This window comes from Triturus cristatus, chromosome 8 (assembly GCF_964204655.1).
Source record: "Triturus cristatus chromosome 8, aTriCri1.1, whole genome shotgun sequence".
In the NCBI taxonomy this organism is placed as follows: domain Eukaryota; kingdom Metazoa; phylum Chordata; class Amphibia; order Caudata; family Salamandridae; genus Triturus; species Triturus cristatus.
Window position 1 is genome coordinate 1,223,861,848 of NC_140591.1, and position 19,268 is coordinate 1,223,881,115.

A 19,268-nucleotide genomic window follows, 5' to 3' on the forward strand; every position below is an offset into this window, starting at 1 on the left:
TTCAATGGTTTTTTACGAGTGAAATGTCCAGCTAACTATAACATGTGTGAAACCTATGGTTTTTTCAGTGAATTTGCAAGATTTTTAAAATGCTAATTCCAAACTATAACGTGTGTGAAACCTATGGTTTTTTAAGTGAATTATATATATATATATATTCACTGAAAAAACCATAGGTTTCACACATGTTATAGTTAGCTGGACATTTTACTGATAAAAAACCAATGAAATTCCCCCGTTATAGTTACTGTAGGCAACTATAACTCACGCGACCGTAATCCTCTGCTGATGCTAATACTGTATTTAGACACTTATTTGCCCATGTCTTCTTCCATTAAATTTTAGCTATACATATATTACAAATATTTTTTTTTCATAAAGACACATATGTCATCAGCAGAGGATTACGGTCGCGTGAGTTATAGTTGCCTACAGTAACTATAACGGGGGAATTTCATTGGTTTTTTATCAGTAAAATGTCCAGCTAACTATAACATGTGTGAAACCTATGGTTTTTTCAGTGAATTTGCAAGGTTTTTTAAATGCTAATTCCTAACTATAACGTGTGTGAAACCTATGGTTTTTTCAGTGAATTTGTATGGTTTTTTAAATGCTAAGTTACTTTACGCCATTTGTGGCGTGCGCGCCCACTTAACGCAGTTCGTTCCGTGCGCGCACGGTGCGCTTCGCGCACCGTGCGCGCACAGTGTGCACGCGGTGCGCTTCGTGCACCGCGTGTCCACGTTACGCTAGATGGGCCCTGAACACACGATGCGCTTCGCGCACCGTGCGCACATGGAGGAAACATATGATGAGCATCGTTGTGACAGGTAAACTATATGTGTTTTTTAATGATTACGTATAAGCCATGCACAACTCGGGCACCAGTGGCACACGGGGTGGGGAGAATGTGTATAATTTTTTATTTTTTATAATATTGGCTACCGTACGCGTACGGTAAGCGTAATCGGCGAAATTTTTGAAAAAATTTAAATTGCTTTTTTTCACTTGGGGGATCGTTGGGTACTCCCTCGACATGGCTAGGTGCTTGGGAGCTGTCTAAACAGCCCCTTTACATGTTTTTTCACTTTGTTTTTCAACCCCCTGTCAGAGTGCGAGAGGTAAGCGCACCGTAAGCGCACCGTAAGCTGGCTCAGCTATATATATTGATTTAAAGGCTATTTTCTCAGAATCTACTAAACAGATTTACACCAAACCTACAAAAGGCACTTCCTTGACCTGGGGACTACCTCTCTGCCAAATTTCATTAAATTCTGTTCAGCCGTTCGGGCTGTAGCCCTGTCTAAAGGTCCTATGGAAAAATGCATGGGAAAAACGCGTTTTGGGACCCCCCTTTTATCTCAGCCCCCGCTTGACGAATCCCCCCGAGACTTTCAGGGTAGGAGCGGAGCGTAGCGCCCCACCTATTTTGAAAAATTCGCGAGGATTCGTCGACCGGCGCCAAAGTTATTCAAAATAGAATGTTGTGGATTTCCTATGGAAACGTGGTCCTAACTATAACTACCTACTGGCGACCGCCAGTAGGTAATATATATATATATATATACATATATATATATATATTCTCACTGAAAAAATCATAGGTTTCAGGCACGTTATAGTTAGAAATTAGCATTTAAAAAACCTTAGAAATTCACTGAAAAAAACATAGGTTTCAGGGGCGTTATAGTTAGTTGGACATTTCCCTCGTACAAAACCCGTGAAATTCCCCCGTTATAGTTAGTTCAGCTAACTATAACTCGCGCCCACAATGCACTGCTGATGACGTCACATATTACATCACTCATGACATGGTCAGTGACATCACTCATGACATCACTGATGACATCTCAAATGACATCCCTGATGACATCATTCAGTGAATGTGTGTTTTCTGAAAATTAAATATGTTTTAAATATGTATATCTCAAGGTCAATGGAAGAATAAATGGGTATATAATTGTCTAAATGGTTGATTTTTTTGTAAAATTGATTGTATAACTGACTGATTAAGTGTATCTTAGTGAATACATGGGTTAGTGAGTAATGTTTAAATATGTAAATATCTGTATCAGTCTCTCACTTTGTGTATAAGTGGCTGCATAGGTTGGTGAGTAGCTACATGAGTGTCTATATAGGTTATTAGTTGTTTTTTTGAGTATCAGTATGGGTGTCTGAGTGTCTGTATGGTTCAGTGGGGGGTATTACGTAGTGCATAGATGCATGAATGAGTGACTCACTGTTTGTATGTGTTGAAGACAGCATGTGTGCAGGACTGTATGGTTGAATGAGTGTATGTATGGGTGTGTTAGTGAGTGAAAGACTGTCTCAATTGTGTCTTTATGAGTAACTACATATGTTTCAAACTAATATATGAGAGTATTTTTGTATATACATGAGTATATGTGAGAGTGAGAGATTGGAAGAGTTCCTGTATAAATTAGTATGTGTTTCTATAAGTGATTGCTTAAGAGAGTAAGTATGTGTACGTTTCTGTAAAAATAAGTGTGGTGGTGTGTGTATAACTGTATTTGCAAGTAAATGGATGTTTGATACTTTCTTTGCATGTGTGACTATGTTTGTGAGTAACTCTATGGATGAATGTCGGTGTGTAACAGGATGTATAGGTGTATGAGTACATATGATGAGTGACTACATGTATGAGTGACTGTATAGGACTGTTGCTAAATGAGTGGATGTGTGTGTAGATCTTGGAATTACTGAATAGGTGTGTTGTAACTGGTACTGGTGTGTCCATTGTTTTGAAAATGTTAGTTTCTATTTTTGAGTGTGTGTATCAAAGGTTATATTAGGGTGAGAGGAGGTCTGCCACTCTATCACAATGATGATATAGTAGTCTGTTGGTTTATATTTGGTAGGTGCACCGGAAAATTAAACAAAATTTCCCTCATAACCTACTATCAACCACCGATTTTCACAATAAACTACAGACAAGTGTTGTCAGGAAAAGAAGACCCATACAGTCAGTTATTTATTGGTGAAAAAAATAACTTTTATTGACACAACACAAATAAATGGAAATGTAACTTTATTCGAACAACAGTAAAACATGAAAGAAGTGGGTGGGACTCCTCCAGAAGCAGCGTACAAAACCTGCAAGACAAAAAGAAACATGAGTATGTGTGCCATGTCTAAGAGAAAAAGAAAGGTAGTGAGAATGAACGGAGGAAAGTGAGAATGGGACAGAGAGTGAGTGGGTGGAAGGGAGAAGGGGAGGGAGAGTGAAAAGAACAGAGGGAGGAGGAGACAGAGCACCGGCCTACTGCACCCAACCCTCACTGTTCACCTCCCGTCACCCGTGTGTCTGGGACGCTGGGGTCCGCGAGAAAGAGTGTGGTCCAGCAAGTCCTTAAAATGAAACAGAGATATGAATGAGGCCAGACATTACATTATTATCTATGGCAACATCGCTTGCCTGCACCTGTGCACCCAGGCTGCTGCACCCCAGCCCCTTTCTCCGCTCTGTGCTCAATTGCAGCTTCTGCGCGCCAAGGCTTGACTGCTCACCTGCCACAACCAGTGTGACAGTGCGAGCTCCAACTCCGGGGTGCCGCTATCAGGGTGGCCCAGCAGGTCTCCGGTCGGGGACGGTGTCTTGATACCACGGTGGAAGGCGTCAGAATGCCCAGGGCATCATCATGGGGTGAGCACCTGCTGTGCCCATTTTAGCTCCACTAACCCAGTGTCTGAAAAGGGAGAAAAAATATATTGTTGGAAACGTCTGGAGGTAAATGAAGGTTTCTTTCAACGTTAATAGAGAACACCAGTTGAGTGCATCCTTCCTTCTTGAAGTACGATCTTCGAACTGTTAGTGGTAATCGTGGTTCAAAGAGGAGTTGGAGTGCACGAGAATACACAAGGTTAAATAAACATATGTTATGCCAACGTTCACATACAAAGGAACAGAGCGCATGGTAGAAGCATAATGTGTGCGTGTAATGCAGTGGCGCAAGCCTGTGTGCATGTACACTTAGTAATCAGCTCACTACTGTGCCCCAAAAGCCAACGCCACATGTCTGTAGGGCAGCGCTGCCCGCTGGCTCAGGCCTACGGTACGGTCCAGCAGGTCCTTAAAATGAGACAGAGATGTGACTGAATGAGGCTCAGAGATCACATCGGTACGCAGGGTAACATCGGTTGTGTGCACCTTTGCACACAGGCTGATGCACCACACCCCTCCCGCAGCACTGTGCTCACCATGTGTCTGTACGGCAGCACTGCCCGCTGGCTCAAGCCTACAGTACGGTCCAGCAGGTCCTTAAAATGAGACAGACATGTGACTGAATGAGGTCAGAGAACAAATTATTAAGCAGGGCAATATCACTTGTTTGTACCTGCACACCCAGGCTGATGCGCCCCACCCCTCCCGCAGCATCATGCTCAATTGCAGCGCCACTGCTCACCTGCTGTCATTGTTGTGTGTCCAAACACGACGGGCAGCAGTGTTCACAATTCCGGTGCAGTGTTGATTGCGATGATGGTGTACGCCTTATGGATCCCTTTTTTTATTGCGCATTGTGATATGCGAGGTGGATGCGGCATATCACCTGAGGCAGTGTAGAAGAACTGGGACATGTGGTGTTGTCGTTATCTTATTTATACGTGCGCAAAGTGGGCTGGGTTTGCGTACGCCAGGCAAGCGTAGGGGTGTGAATAATAGTTCTGGGGACCTCAAGTCAGGTGTTTGTTAAACGCGACTACTCACCCGTAAGGGTCTACTCTCAAGGCGCTGGGGGCGTGGGGGGGGTTTGCAGGTTCCAGTCCATCAAGGAGGGGGTCTGTCGAAGAGCCAGGTTTTGAGGTTGCTTGCGAAGATGGGGAGCGATGTTATCTGTCTGAGGTGGAGCGGAAGGTCGTTCCAGGCTCTGGCTGAGAGGAAGGAGAATGATCGGCCTCCCGATCTGGTCTTTCTGGTGCAAGGGACCACTGTGTAGGAGAGCTGGGCTGATCGTAGGGTCCTTTGGGGTTCGTGGAATTTGAGTCGGCTGTTCAGGTATGCTGGTCCGGTGTCGTGGAGGGCCTTGTGAGCGTGGGTTAGCATCTTGAAGGTGACTCTAGCTTCGATGGGGAGCCAGTGGAGTGTTCGCAGGTGTTGGGAGATATGGCAGTGTCTTGGCAGGTTGAGGACCAGTCTTGCGGCTGCATTTTGGATGTTCTGTAGCTTGTGGGTGAGGTTTTTGTTTATTCCGGCATAGAGTGCATTGCCGTAGTCGAGCCTGCTGGTGACCAGGGTGTGAGTGACGGTCTTTCTGTGTTCGAGGGGGATCCATTTGAAGGTCTTACGTAGGAGGCGGAGGGTGTGGAAGCAGGAGGACGAGACAGAGTTGATCTATATATATATATACATATATTTATGTATACATATTATCTACTGGCGGTCGCCAGTAGATAGTTATAGTTAGGACTGAGTTCCCGTAGGAAATCTGAAAATTCTATTTTGAATAACTTTGGCGCCGGTTGACGAATCTTCGCAAAATTTTCAAAACGAATGGGGCGCTCCGCTCAGCTCCTACCCTGAAAGTCTTGGGGTGATTCGTCAAGCGGGGGCTGAGAAAAAAGGGGGGTCTCAAAACGCGTTTTCCCCATGCATTTTCCCATAGGACCTTTAGTCGAAGGTACAGCCCGAACGGCTGAACAGAATTACTTGAAATTTGGCAAAGAGGTAGTCCTCAGGTCAGGAATTTGCCTTTTGCATATATGGTGTCAATCTGTTCAGTAGTTTCTGAGAAAATTGCAGTTAAAAGTACATAAATATCTATAGGCGCGCACCAAATGTCCGCGAGCGTAATTCTGATTGGTGGTTAGATGTCAGTCAACATTCGAATCGGTCGAAATCAGGAAGTGTCGGACGTCATTTTGTGTGTGGCAGTGAAAAACAAAGGTGGAGAACGTGAAAAGGGGGCAGGGTAGAGAGTTCCTGACCCCCTAGCCTTTGTCAGGGGGTCCCTGAAGGACCCCGAAGGGTGAAAAAAACATTTTATTTTATTTTCAAAAAATCACAGGGTGCGCACATGGTGCGTGCTCAGTGAAAAACCCTTAAAAAAAAAAAACATTTTAAACGAGCCATTCCATATTACAGGATACAGTCAATCTATAACTATATACATAGGTAGTTTATTGTAAAATAAATATATAAAAAATATAATAATACATACATAAATTAGCATTTAAAAAACCTTACAAATTCACTAAAAAACATAGGTTTCACACACGTTATAGTTAGAAATTAGCATTTAAAAAACCTTGCAAATTCACTTAAAAAACCATAGGTTTCACACACGTTAGGAATTAGAATTTTAAAAACCTTGCAAATTCACTGAAAAAACCATAGGTTTCACACATGTTATAGTTAGCTGGACATTTCACTTGTAAAAAACCATAGAAATTCCCCCGTTATAGTTAGTTCAGCTAAATATAACTCGCGCGACCGCAATCCACTGCTGATGATGTCACATATTACATCACTGTATTCACTAAGATAATGTTAATAAGTCAGTTATTACAAAAAAGAACATCCATTTAGACAGTTATTTACCCATTTATTCTTCCATTAACCTTTAGATATACATATATAAAAAATATTTATTTTTCAGAAAGACACATATTCACTGGATGATGTCATCAGTGATGTCATCAGTGATGTCATTTGAGATGTCATCAGTGATGTCATGAGTGATGTCACTGACCATGTCATGAGTGATGTAATATGTGACGTCATCAGCAGTGGATTGCGGTCGCGCGAGTTATATTTAGCTGAACTAACTATAACAGGGGAATTTCAATGGTTTTTTACGAGTGAAATGTCCAGCTAACTATAACATGTGTGAAACCTATGGTTTTTTCAGTGAATTTGCAAGGTTTTTAAAATGCTAATTCCAAACTATAACGTGTGTAAAACCTATGGTTTATTAAGTGAATTATATATATAGATATATATATATATATATATTCTCACTGAAAAAATCATAGGTTTCAGGGGCGTTATAGTTAGTTGGACATTTCCCTCGTACAAAACCTGTGAAATTCCCCCGTTATAGTTAGTTCAGCTAACTATAACTCGCGCGCCCACAATGCACTGCTGATGATGTCACATATTACATCACTCATGACATGGTCAGTGACATCACTCATGACATCACTGATGACATCTCAAATGACATCCCTGATGACATCACTCACTGAATGTGTGTTTTCTGAAAATTAAATATGTTTTAAATATTTATATCTCAAGGTCAATGGAAGAATAAATGGGTATATAATTGTCTAAATGGTTGATTTTTTTGTAAAATTGATTGTATAACTGACTGATTAAGTGTGATTTAGTGAATACATGGGTTAGTGAGTAATGTTTAAATATGTAAATATCTGTATCAGTCTCTCACTTTGTGTATAAGTGGCTGCATAGGTTGGTGAGTAGCTACATGAGTGTCTATATAGGTTATTAGTTGTTTTTTTGAGTATCAGTATGGGTGTCTGAGTGTCTGTATGGTTCAGTGGGGGGTATTACGTAGTGCATAGATGCATGAATGAGTGACTCACTGTTTGTATGTGTTGAAGACAGCATGTGTGCAGGACTGTATGGTTGAATGAGTGTGTGTATGGGTGTGTTAGTGAGTGAAAGACTGTCTCAATTGTGTCTTTATGAGTAACTACATATGTTTTAAACTAATATATGTGAGTATTTTTGTATATACATGAGTATATGTGAGAGTGAGAGATTGGAAGAGTTCCTGTATAAATTAGTATGTGTTTCTATAAGTGATTGCTTAAGAGAGTAAGTATGTGTACGTTTCTGTAAAAATAAGTGTGGTGGTGTGTGAATAACTGTATTTGCAAGTAAATGGATGTTTGATACTTTCTTTGCATGTGTGACTATGTTTGTGAGTAACTCTATGGATGAATGTCGGTGTGTAACAGGATGTATAGGTGTATGAGTACATATGATGAGTGACTACATGTATGAGTGACTGTATAGGACTGTTGCTAAATGAGTGGATGTGTGTGTAGATCTTGGAATTACTGAATAGGTGTGTTGTAACTGGTACTGGTGTGTCCATTGTTTTGAAAATGTTAGTTTCTATTTTTGAGTGTGTGTATCAAAGGTTATATTAGGGTGAGAGGAGGTCTGCCACTCTATCACAATGATGATGTCATCAGTGATGTCATCAGAGATGTCATTTGAGATGTCATCAGTGATGTCATGAGTGATGTCACTGACCATGTCATGAGTGATGTAATATGTGACGTCATCAGCAGTGCATTGCGGGCACACGAGTTATAGTTTGCTGAACTAACTATAATGGGGGAATTTCACGGGTTTTGTACGAGGGAAATGTCCAACCAACTATAATCCCCCTGAAACCTATGTTTTTTTCTGTGAATTTCTAAGGTTATTTAACTCCTAATTTCTAACTATAACGTGTCTGAAATCTATGTTTTTTTCAGTGAATTTGAAAGGTTTTTTAAATGCTAATTTGTAACTATAAAGTGTCTGAAACCTTTGTTTTTTTATGTGAATTTCTAAGGGTGAATTTCTAAGGTTTTTTAAATGCTAGTTTCTAACTATGCCTACAGAGGTAGGACATGTGAAGAAAGAAGAAAAAACCAACAGAGGAGCAGAAAAAGGCCTTGTTACAAAATCATCCTGTGCCCACAACTTTTTCAGATGGGTACTGGTGTTAACTGACTCTGACTAACCAGGCCTAGAGCCAGTGGTATGCTAAAAGACACTTAGAATACAGTGAAAACACCTACATACACTAGGGAACACTATGCGTTGGGGTACCCCTGTGATTAACATGACCTCCTCTGTAAGCCCCTAATACATAATAGGGCAGCGGGATTAAAACTACCTCTTAAAATGCGCCACGGGTGCGTTTGCACACTGGTGAAAGGAGGGGGGCCTAAGGTGACATATGTGCAAGTTGGGGGATAAAGTCCCCTTGAATCCTGAGGGTCCCTGGGGTCCAACTAGCCCACTAGGTACCTCCAGTAAGCGCCACAGAGCTGCATTGCAGAGAGGTGTAAAAAGGGGCACGGCCTGGACCACCTCTCTGCAACACAGCGCAGTGGCGCTTACTGGAAACACCTGGTGGGCTAGTTGGTCCAGGGGCCCTCAGGATTAAAGGGGAATTTTTTCCCCAACTTAAAACACGCCACATGGCGTGTTTGCACACGTCACCTCAGGCCCTGTCCCCTCCCTTCCCCACTGTGTAAACGCGCCCTGTGGCTGTTTTAAGTTGGGAAATTAAGTCCCCTGAATCCTGAGGGACCCTAGGGTCCAACTAGCCCACTACGTACCTCCAGTAAGCACCACAGATCTGCATTGCAGAGAGGTGTAAAAAGGGGCACGGCCTGGACCACCTCTCTGCAACACAGCGCAGTGGTGCTTACTGGAAGCACCTGGTGGGCTAGTTGGCCCCCAGGGGCCCTCAGGATTGAAGGGGAATTATTTCCCCAACTTAAAACGTGCCACAGGGCGTGTTTGCACACATCACCTCAGGCCCCGTCCCCTCCCTTCCCCACTGTGTAAACGCGCCCTGTGGGCGTTTTAAGTTGGGAGATTAAGTCCCCTTGAATCCTGAGGGTCCCTAGGGTCCAACTAGCCCGCTAGGTACCTCCAGTAAGCGCCACAGAGGTGCGTTGCAGAGAGGTGTAGAAAGGGGTGTGGCCTCTGAACACCTCTCTGCAACGCAGTTCCCTGGCACACACTGAATGTACCTGGTAGGCTAGTTGGCCTCCAGGGACCCTCAGTATTCAAGGGGAATTAATTCCCCAACTTACAACTCGCCTGGGGGCGCGTTTGCACAGTAGTGAAGGAAGGGGCGGGGCCTGAGGTGACATGTGTGCCAACACACCCTGTGGTGCGTTTTAAGTTGGTGAATTAATTCCTCTTCAATTCTGAGGGTCCCTTGGGGCCAACTAGCCCACCAGGTACCTCCAGTATGCGCCAGGGAGCTGCGTTTCAGAGAGGTGTTCAGAGGCCACGCCCCTTTTTAGAAAACTCTGCAACGCAGCTCTGTGGCGCTTACTGGAGGTACCTAGTGGGCTAGTTGGACCCCATGGACCCTCAGGATTGAAGAGGAATTAATTCCCCAACTTAAAACGCGCCACAGGGCAAGTTTGCACACATGTCACCTTAGGCCCTCCCCCTCCCTTCACCAGTATGCAAACACGCCCCGTGACACATTTTAAGTTGGGGGATTAAGTCCCCTTGAATCCTGAGGGTCCCTAGGGTTTCAAAATTTGAAAAAAGCAACAAAAGAAATGAGGCAGAGCCCCGGGGATGGGGTACCCGGGGTTACAAGAGGCCTCAGGAGGGGGGTCATGCAGCCCACTCCTTAAAAAAATTATATATATATCTGTGGCCAGGCCCCGGGGGATGGGGTCCCCGGGGCCATAATTGTTCTCTGGAGGGGGGCCACGCAGCCGCCCTCCTGTGTTTTTCTTTAAAAAGGGGTCAGGCCCTGGGGGATGGGGTCCCCAGGGCCCCAAAAAAAGAAAAAGAAGGGGGGCCACCCAGCCCTCCTAAAAAAAATAAAACATTAAATAACAGCATCGTGCCGGAGGCCCCGCTCCATCCCAGCATCCCTCTGCAAACGCACCCTGTGGCGCGTTTTAAGTCAGGGGATTAATTCCCCTTCAATCCTGAGAGCCCCTGGGGGGCAACTAGTCCACCAGGTACCTCTAGTAAATGCCAGATGTCCTCTTGTGTCCTGAGGACCTCAGGACACAAGTGGACTTCACCGTCCGAGCAACAATGCACCAGAAGCCACGTTTGCAGAGTAGTGTCACAAGGGGCGTGGCCTAGGAACACCTCTCTGCAGCGCAGCTCTGTGGCGCTTACTGGGGGTACCTGGTGGGCTACTTGGCCACCAGGGACCTTCAGGATTCAAGGGGAGTTAATAGGGATGTTATAGTTAGAATTTAGCATTTAGAAAACCTTTGAAATGTACTGAAAAAAACATAGGTTTCAGGCACATTATAGTTAGAAATTAACATTTAAAAAACCTTAGAATTTCACTGAAAAAAACCACAGGTTTCAGGGACGTTATAGTTAGTTGGACATTTCACTCGTACAAAACCAGAGAAATTCCGCCATTATAGTTAGTTCAGCTAACTATAACTCGCGCCCCGGCAATGCACTGCTGATGACGTCACATATTACATCATTCTTGACATAGTCAGTGACATCACTGATGACATCACTGATGACATCTCAAATTTCATCACTGTTGACATCACTGATGACATCAACCAGTGACTGTAAGTTTCTTTAAAGTTTAAATCTGTATTATATAAATACCAAGGTGTATTAAAGACTGAGTGGGTGTATAAGTGTCTGGATGGAGGATTTAGAAGGTGTGTGACTGACTGTTTAAGTGAGCAATTACATATGTCTTACTGAATGCATGGGTTAGTGACTAAACTGTGTGAATGTCTGTAGCAGTCTGTTTGTTGTTGTATAAGCTTTTGCATGGGTTGTTCAGTAGCTACATGAGTGTGTATATGGGTTATTGATTGGTTGCCTGAGTATTTTTTTGGGTGCCAGAGTGTGTGTGTGGGTGGGTGGGAGGTGTGTGACTCTCTGCATAGATGTTTGAGTGGTTGATTCACTGGCTGCATGGGTTCAAGAGTGCATGTGGAAACAGCTGTATGGGTGGGTGAGTGTGTGTATGGGTGTGTTGGTGAGTGAATGGATGTCTCAGTGGTACATGTCCAAGTAACTGCATATGTAAAAGGCAGTGTATGTGAGAGTTGGAGTATATAAATGACTATACGTTAGAGTCAGTGATTGTGAGAGTGGCTGCATGGATAAGTGTGTACTTGTATCAGTGATTGTATAAGAGAGTAAGTATGCGTTTCTTTCTGTTTGAATAAGTGATGTGGTGTGTGAACTGTGTAGGTCAGTAAATGGAAGTGTGATTGTTTATTTGCATGACTGACTAGGTGTGTGAGTAACTCTAGATAAGTGGTGGTGAGTGAGTGTCTGTATAGGTGTGTTTTTCCGCCTTCCTCAGGTAGTACAAGATGGTTTGCTCTGTGGCTGCACAGATGACAGCTGAATTTTCATAAAGCATCATGAGTGAAGATTCCATTTGGAATGTGGAATCAATGCAGTCCTGAGAGCTCTTGAGATATGCAGTAATCAGGTTGTGTTGTCAGTAATGTTCAGTCCATCTGTATGCAGTGATTTTAAACGGTACATCCAGAAGTTTTCCCTGGAGTCCAGTAGTTCTTCCTTTGAAACATGTTCCACGGGGAAAATCTTCAAATCTGATAGTGAATGATCCACAAGGTTAAAATGATTGGCTACAGGCTGGTCAATTTTCTTATTAATTATTGCAGATTTGTGGTTCCTGAATCGTGTACGGAGGTCATTGACTGTTTGGCCTACATATTGCTTGTTACAGCTTTGCCGTTGGCACTCAATCACATAAATAATACATGTTGAGCGACATGTAAGATGCTGCCTTATTGCATAGGTCCTTCTCGTAACAGAACTAGTTACAGATGATGTTTGTAAAAGATATTCACACGTGATTCACCTTTTAGAGTCACAGCAATGAACCCCTGCATTTGTTACAGCTTGCTTGAGTTCAGCTCTCACAATAAGAGATCGTAAATTTGGAGCTCTGCGGTAAGCAATGAATATATATATTAACCCCTTCGCCGCGGGGGGGTTTGGGGGCAGTGCGGCGCCGCTGTGCTCGTGACGGAACCACTCCGTCATGAGTCACGGGCGAGCTGTGCTCATGACGGAGTGGTTCCGTCACGACTCCGCCCACTGCGCTAATCGCCCGCACAGCCGGGGAATTAGTGCCACGTGGGAGGAGCGGCCGCCAACGGCCGCAGCATGACGGAACCCCTCCGTCATGAGCACAGCGCGCCCATGGCTCATGACGGAGGGGTTCCGTCATGAGCACGGAACGGGTTAAATACTGGTGGTCGCAAGTAGATAGTTATAGTTATGACCTAGATTCCATAGGAAAAGCGTTTATATATATTTATATATTCACTGAAATTTCTAAGGTTTTTTAAATGCTAATTTCTAACTATGACGTGCCTGAAACCTATGGTTTTTTCAGTGAATTTCAAAGGTTTTTTAAATGCTAGTTTCTAACTATGCCTACAGAGGTAGGACATGTGATGAAAGAAGAAACAAGGCACAAAAAGAAAAAGAAAAAAAAGAAATGCAGAAAGAAGCAACATAAGTCCACAAAGACAAAGAAAAGAGCAGAAAGAAGCAAGGCATATACAGAAAGAACCAACAGAGGAGCATAAAGACGCCTTGTTACAAAATCATCCTGTGCCCACAACTTTTTCAGATGGGTACTGGTGGTAACTGACTCTGACTAACCAGGCCTAGAGCCAGTGGTATGCTAAAAGACACTTAGAATACAGTGAAAACACCTACATACACTAGTGAACACTATGCGTTGGGGTACCCCTGTGATTAGCATTGCCTCCTCTGTAAGCCCCTTGTACATAATAGGGCAGGGGGATTAAAACTACCTCTTAAAATGCACCACAGGGCGCATTGGCACACTGGTGAAGGGAGGGGTGGGCCTGAGGTGACATGTGTGCAAACACGCCCAGTGGTGCGTTTTAAATTGGGGGGTTAAGTTCCCTTGAATCCTGAGGGTCCCTGAGTTCCAACTAGCCCACCAGGTACCTCCAGTAAGCGCCACAGAGCTGCGTTGCAGAGAGGTGTAAAAAGGGGCATGGCCTGGACCACCTCTCTGCAACATAGCGCAGTGGCACTTACTGGAAGCACCTGGTGGGCTAGTTGACCCCCAGGGGCCCTCAGAATTGAAGGGGAGTTATTTCCCCAACTTAAAACGTGCCACAGAGCATGTTTGCACACGTCACCTCAGGCCCTGTCCCCTCCCTTCCCTACTGTGTAAACGCATCCTCTGGGCGTTTTAAGTTGGGAGATTAAGTCCCCTTGAATCCTGAGGGTCCCTAGGGTCCAACTAGCCCACTAGGTACCTCCGGTAAGCACCACAGAGGTGTAAAAAGAGGCGTGGCCTCTGAACACCTCTCTGCAACGCAGCTCCCTGGTGCATACTGGAGGTACCTTGTTGGCTAGTTGGCCTCCAGGGTCCCTCAGTATTCAAGGGGAATTAATTCCCCAACTTACAACTTGCCAGGGGGCGCTTTTGCACAGTGGTGAAGGAAGGGGGCGAGGCCTGAGGTGACATGTGTGCCAACACACCCTGTGGCACATTTTAAGATGGTGAATTAATTCCTCTTCAATTCTGAGGGTCCCTGGGGGCCAACTAGCCCACCAGGTACCTCCAGTATGTGCCAGGGAGCTGTGTTGCAGAGAGGTGTTCAGAGGCCGTTCAGCAGTTCGGGCTGTAGCCCGTTCCAAAATTTTCTATGGGAAATAACATGGAAAAAACGCGTTTTGGGACCCCTCTTTTTTCTCGGCCCCCGCTTGACGAATCACCCGAAACTTTCAGGATAGGAGCTGACCAGAGCGCCTCACCAGTTTTGAAAATTTCGCAAAGATTCATCATCCGACACCAAAGTTATTGGGAAAAGAATGTTACAATTTTCCTATGGTAACTAGGTCCTAACTATGACTACCTACTGGCGACCGCCAGTAGGTAATATATATATATATATATATATATATTCACTTAAAAAACCATAGGTTTCACACATGTTATAGTTACCTGGACATTTCACTCGTAAAAAACCAATGAAATTCCCCCGTTATAGTTACTGCAGGCAACTATAACTCACGCGACCGCAATCCTCTGCTGATGACGTCAGATATTACATCACTGTATTTAGACACTTATTTACCCATGTCTTCTTCCATTAATCTTTAGCTATACATATATAACAAATATTTATTTTTCAGAAAGACACATATGTCATCAGTGATGTAATATCTGACGTCATCAGCAGAGGATTGCGGTCGCCTGAGTTATAGTTGCCTGCAGTAACTATAACGGGGGAATTTCATTGTTTTTTTACGAGTAAAATGTCCAGATAACTATAACATGTGTGAAACCAATGGTTTTTTAAGTGAATTTGCAAGGTTTTTTAAATGCTAATTCGTAAATATAACGTGTGTGAAACCTATGGTTTTTTCAGTGAATTTGTACGGTTTTTTAAATGCTAAGTTATGTTTTTATTTATTTATTTTTTTCAGGTTTTACACCGTGCGCGCACCGTGCGCACTCTGTGGGCACTCGGTGCGCTTCGCGCACCGAGCGCCCTCGGTTCGCAGTGCATGCAGGGGGCGCGCACCTCGCGATTTTTTTAAAAAAAAAATTGTTTTTTTCTCCCTTGGGGGTCCTTCTGTGACCCCCTGACCACGGCTAGGGGGTCAGGAACTGTCCACTCTGCCCCCTTTTCACGTTCTCCACCTTTGTTTTTCATCCCCTCAGACTGCGAGAGACAAAATGGCGGCCGACACTTCCTGGTTTCGACCGATTCGAATGTTTACCGACATCTTTCAACCAATCAGAATTGCGCTTGCACACGGCAGGGTGCGCGCAGGGTGCGCGCGTATAGATATTGATATGCTTTTAAATGCTATTTTCTCAGGAAATACTGAACAGATTTACATCAGACCTGCAAAAGGCACTTCCTTGACCTTATGGCTACTACTCTGCCGAAATTCCACGTAATTCTGTTCAGCCGTTCGGGCTGTAGCTGCGACTAAAGGTCCTATGGAAAAATGCATGGGGAAAACGCATTTTGGGACCCCCCCTTTTTCTCGGCACCCGCTTTACGAATCACCCCGAGACTTTCAGGGTAGGAGCTGAACGGAGCGCCCCATTAGTTTTGAAAATTTCGCGAGGATTCGTCAACCGGCGAAAAAGTTATTCAAAATAGAATTTTGAGATTTCCTATGGAAACTAGGTTGTAACTATAACTATCTACTGGCGACCGCCAGTAGATAATATATATATATATTGTTGGACCTACGTCCTAGGGGTAGCTTGGCTCAGGTCAAAAGGCTCATCACTCCGTTTGGCTTTTCAGGCCTGCATCCTACTCAGCTCGCAATCTTGCGCAACACCACTCAAAAAGAACAATACACCGATTTTGTGTAAGGTTTACTGTAAGCTTTATATCATTTCTTTCTTATTAAAATCCGGCTTTCAGTTTAACATTACAATCTGAACCATTTCATTTCATTTGCATTTGAACCTCTCTCTATATTCTAAGGCTCAGCCTGGACTTTACTGTACTAGATAAACTTTTCTTTAACTTTCAAAATAAACATTTACAGTACGTTTCAAGATAAACCCTTTGCACATATTTCGGGGTAAACATTTCATTATAATTCACGGTAACAGTCCCCTCGAGGTAACTCCATTACACAGATCTGTAGCCCCTCTAGGTGGCCCCACCCGGCGCCTTGGCTCTGAAGGAATTGTTAACCTCCTCACAGACGGCACTCTGAAGAGCACTCTCCCATTACACAATTCAGCTTATCCCCTGATCTAAACGGGTCTCTCCTGACAGCAAGGCTCATTAACTGCTGGCAACCAGTTTGTTTCCTTCAGGTAATCTGCTTGTAGGTTACTTTAACGTTGTGCTATTCCCTCCCTAGTTGGCAGTACCTCTAGGCTCTTGCTGGCACAAGATTTCGTCCTGTTATCCAATCACCTCAGTCGCACCCTCGGTTGGGCTGAGGTGCCGGTAATTACAGCCGGCCCTCGGCTTCCCCACGGAACAACACTCGGTTCAACTGGGTCCCCCTTTAGCCTTCAAACATACTCCCCAGTCCCAAGTCTTCTCCCCTTTCCCTTGGGTTATGAGCCCAGCTTACTGTATACACTTGTAGTCCTCCTTGTGGATGATGCACCGCTGCCAGTACGTACGTTCCCTCCTTTCGGGGAACGGAGCTTGCTGCCTGATCAGGACGCAGGAATCCTTCCTACAGGGGGGGTGGGTTAACGCACACCCTCCGGACACCTCCCACCAGGGATTGCTATAGTGCACTCTCCACTCGCGGATGGCGAGCCCCTCTCCGTCGCTACTGCTGGAAGGCCCGTCCACCAGTCCCAGGTTCACACACACACACACACAAACATACACGCCAACACTCACATATGTCGCCCTCCTCTGCTATTAAATCTGTATTGGAACCCATAGGGCTTGTTTTTTACTATTCAGTTTGTTTTAAGTTATGCTTCATGTCTATGTTTTTTAGTATTGTGCATTATGCGAAATACATATTTCAACAAAAGTTAATTACATATTCATTTTCCAAACGACACATTGATTTGCTTACCTTATCAAATTAGTAAACGCTCATGAATATTCTGCTTGAGACCTTTCCTATTTCTTTACAGCTGACTTGCATGAAAGATAATTTTAAATCAAAGTGTCTAGCCGGGGGCATATTGTTTGGCCACAAAGTCGTTGCACTATACGAACAGCTCCTATTTATTTATTTAGCCCCTGTAGCATGTGTTCAATATTCCTTGAACACTGCTGTGCATCAGTAAGGTGAGGTAAGGCTGCAGTCTTACGTTTCCACCGGCAGGATGATGCAAAGTGTGCAAATAGTACTCTGTAATGGCAAAAGCACCAGGAGCAAGATGTCTCTTTTTTATCCGCAATGCCGCTATTTCCTACATAGTGCCTGTCCCAGAAAAAGGATGTGCCACCTTATGCACATAATATTATACAATCAAAAAATTGCAGCTGTTGTTTGCTGAAAGCAAAAGCTTGATGTTTACACAATCTAATCAAAGCATCAATTCTTTCTTACAGCAGCCCATTGGCATTACCCATTGCAAAGCAAGATAGTCTGCTGGAGAAGGACACCATGTTCAAAGACTCAGGGAAACCTTTGCACAAGCAACACTCTCAAGAGAACAACTCGGAGAACATGACCGCCAACCTAACTGCCAAACTTGAACAGGTATGTGCACTACTTTCTGAACAACATCTCTGCCTTGAATGTAAAATTGGTATATAACGTGACCTTTTCTGAAATGCCTGTGGCTACTTTCTGCAGCATATGTTTTTTGTAACTTTTCTGCTGTGCTCATGATTAGGAGTTGAGCTGCACCATTGCAATATGGAATCGAGTAATGTGTAGCCCCTACAGTCAAAAAAGTGACTCCTGTCTCGTGATAGTTTTTATGTTATATTGTGAAAGTGCCCAGCACAACGCAGACAACAGTGACTCCTGTCTCGTAGTCCTTCTTGACTTCTCAGCACTGTTCGATACTATCAGTCTGAAGTCCAATTGATCACTCTCTATGATCACTTAGGCATCACTGGTACATTGCGTAAGTGTGTATCCTCCTTTCTACCAATAGGCAGTCATACATCCATAGGAGTCCTCCAGATCACTGATTCTCCCGTCAAATACGTAGTCTCCTGTGGCCACGTGCCCAAAAGCCACTCAAACAAGTCATCTTTTACTGTTTTTATAGGTCAATCAAGTAAAGAATATATGTAGGAAAACAGAGTCAGGAATCACAAGAAAATTGGGAACAGCTAACACACAGAGGATATACAGAAGGGAAAATTGAGCATTATAATCGGCTTTTGATTCTCTTCCCTAAGGCACTGTTGAGAAAGCGAGTCTAATTTTTTGCAAAATATCCCACCAACAATTGCATAAACAACTATAACTCAGCATTACAATAATAATACACTGACATCATATGTTTACAGAATCACTCAGATATGACACATCATTACAGAGTTCTACTTAAAATTAGCTTTCAGTGCAAGTAACTAGAAATCTGCCCTTCGGAGAGCTGAGATACATAAGCCACAGACCTGCACCAAGGCGTAATGCAGCTCCAGGTTACACAGTACTTACGTCATACTGGGCTGTATCTAGGAAAGATGCTGAATGTCCTAGAAAACACTGCTCTCTGGATGATCAGTTATCCCTGCCTATTGTCAAGTGAGTGTACACTTTTGTAGTTACTCTCATAGGTTCAAAAAGTGTGTGAGAAGTTGTTCTTTTTCTCGTGATGTGGTGAGATCAGTTGTTTGAAATTTCGTGGGCATGTTCATCACTAATATACATGTATCTGACATATACCACCTACATAGGCACACTATCGTAATAGATGTTAAAAATAACATAAATGACAATATGTCAAAAGCAAGGTTTACACTTCAGGCATTTGTGGGTCCGTAGACAATATGTCAGTGGTCACAAATAATGGCACAATGGCAAACAATGACAAGCCCAAGCAGCTCGACCAAGAAATGTTAAGTGGGCATGCTAAACAAAAGAAGAA

The 19,268-nt window shown here is 43.8% G+C and overlaps 1 protein-coding gene across 2 annotated transcripts in view; it reads left to right on the top strand.

The window, feature by feature from the left end:
* The window catches only part of MYO16 (myosin XVI), a 2,357,781-nt gene that overhangs the window by 760,299 nt on the left and 1,578,214 nt on the right, over positions 1-19,268 (top strand). For both annotated transcript variants that reach the window (XM_085622905.1, XM_085622906.1), the window contains exon 10: positions 17,773-17,923. In XM_085622905.1, coding sequence (XP_085479031.1) covers positions 17,773-17,923 — 151 coding nt within the window. The remainder of the gene's footprint in view (positions 1-17,772; positions 17,924-19,268) is intronic.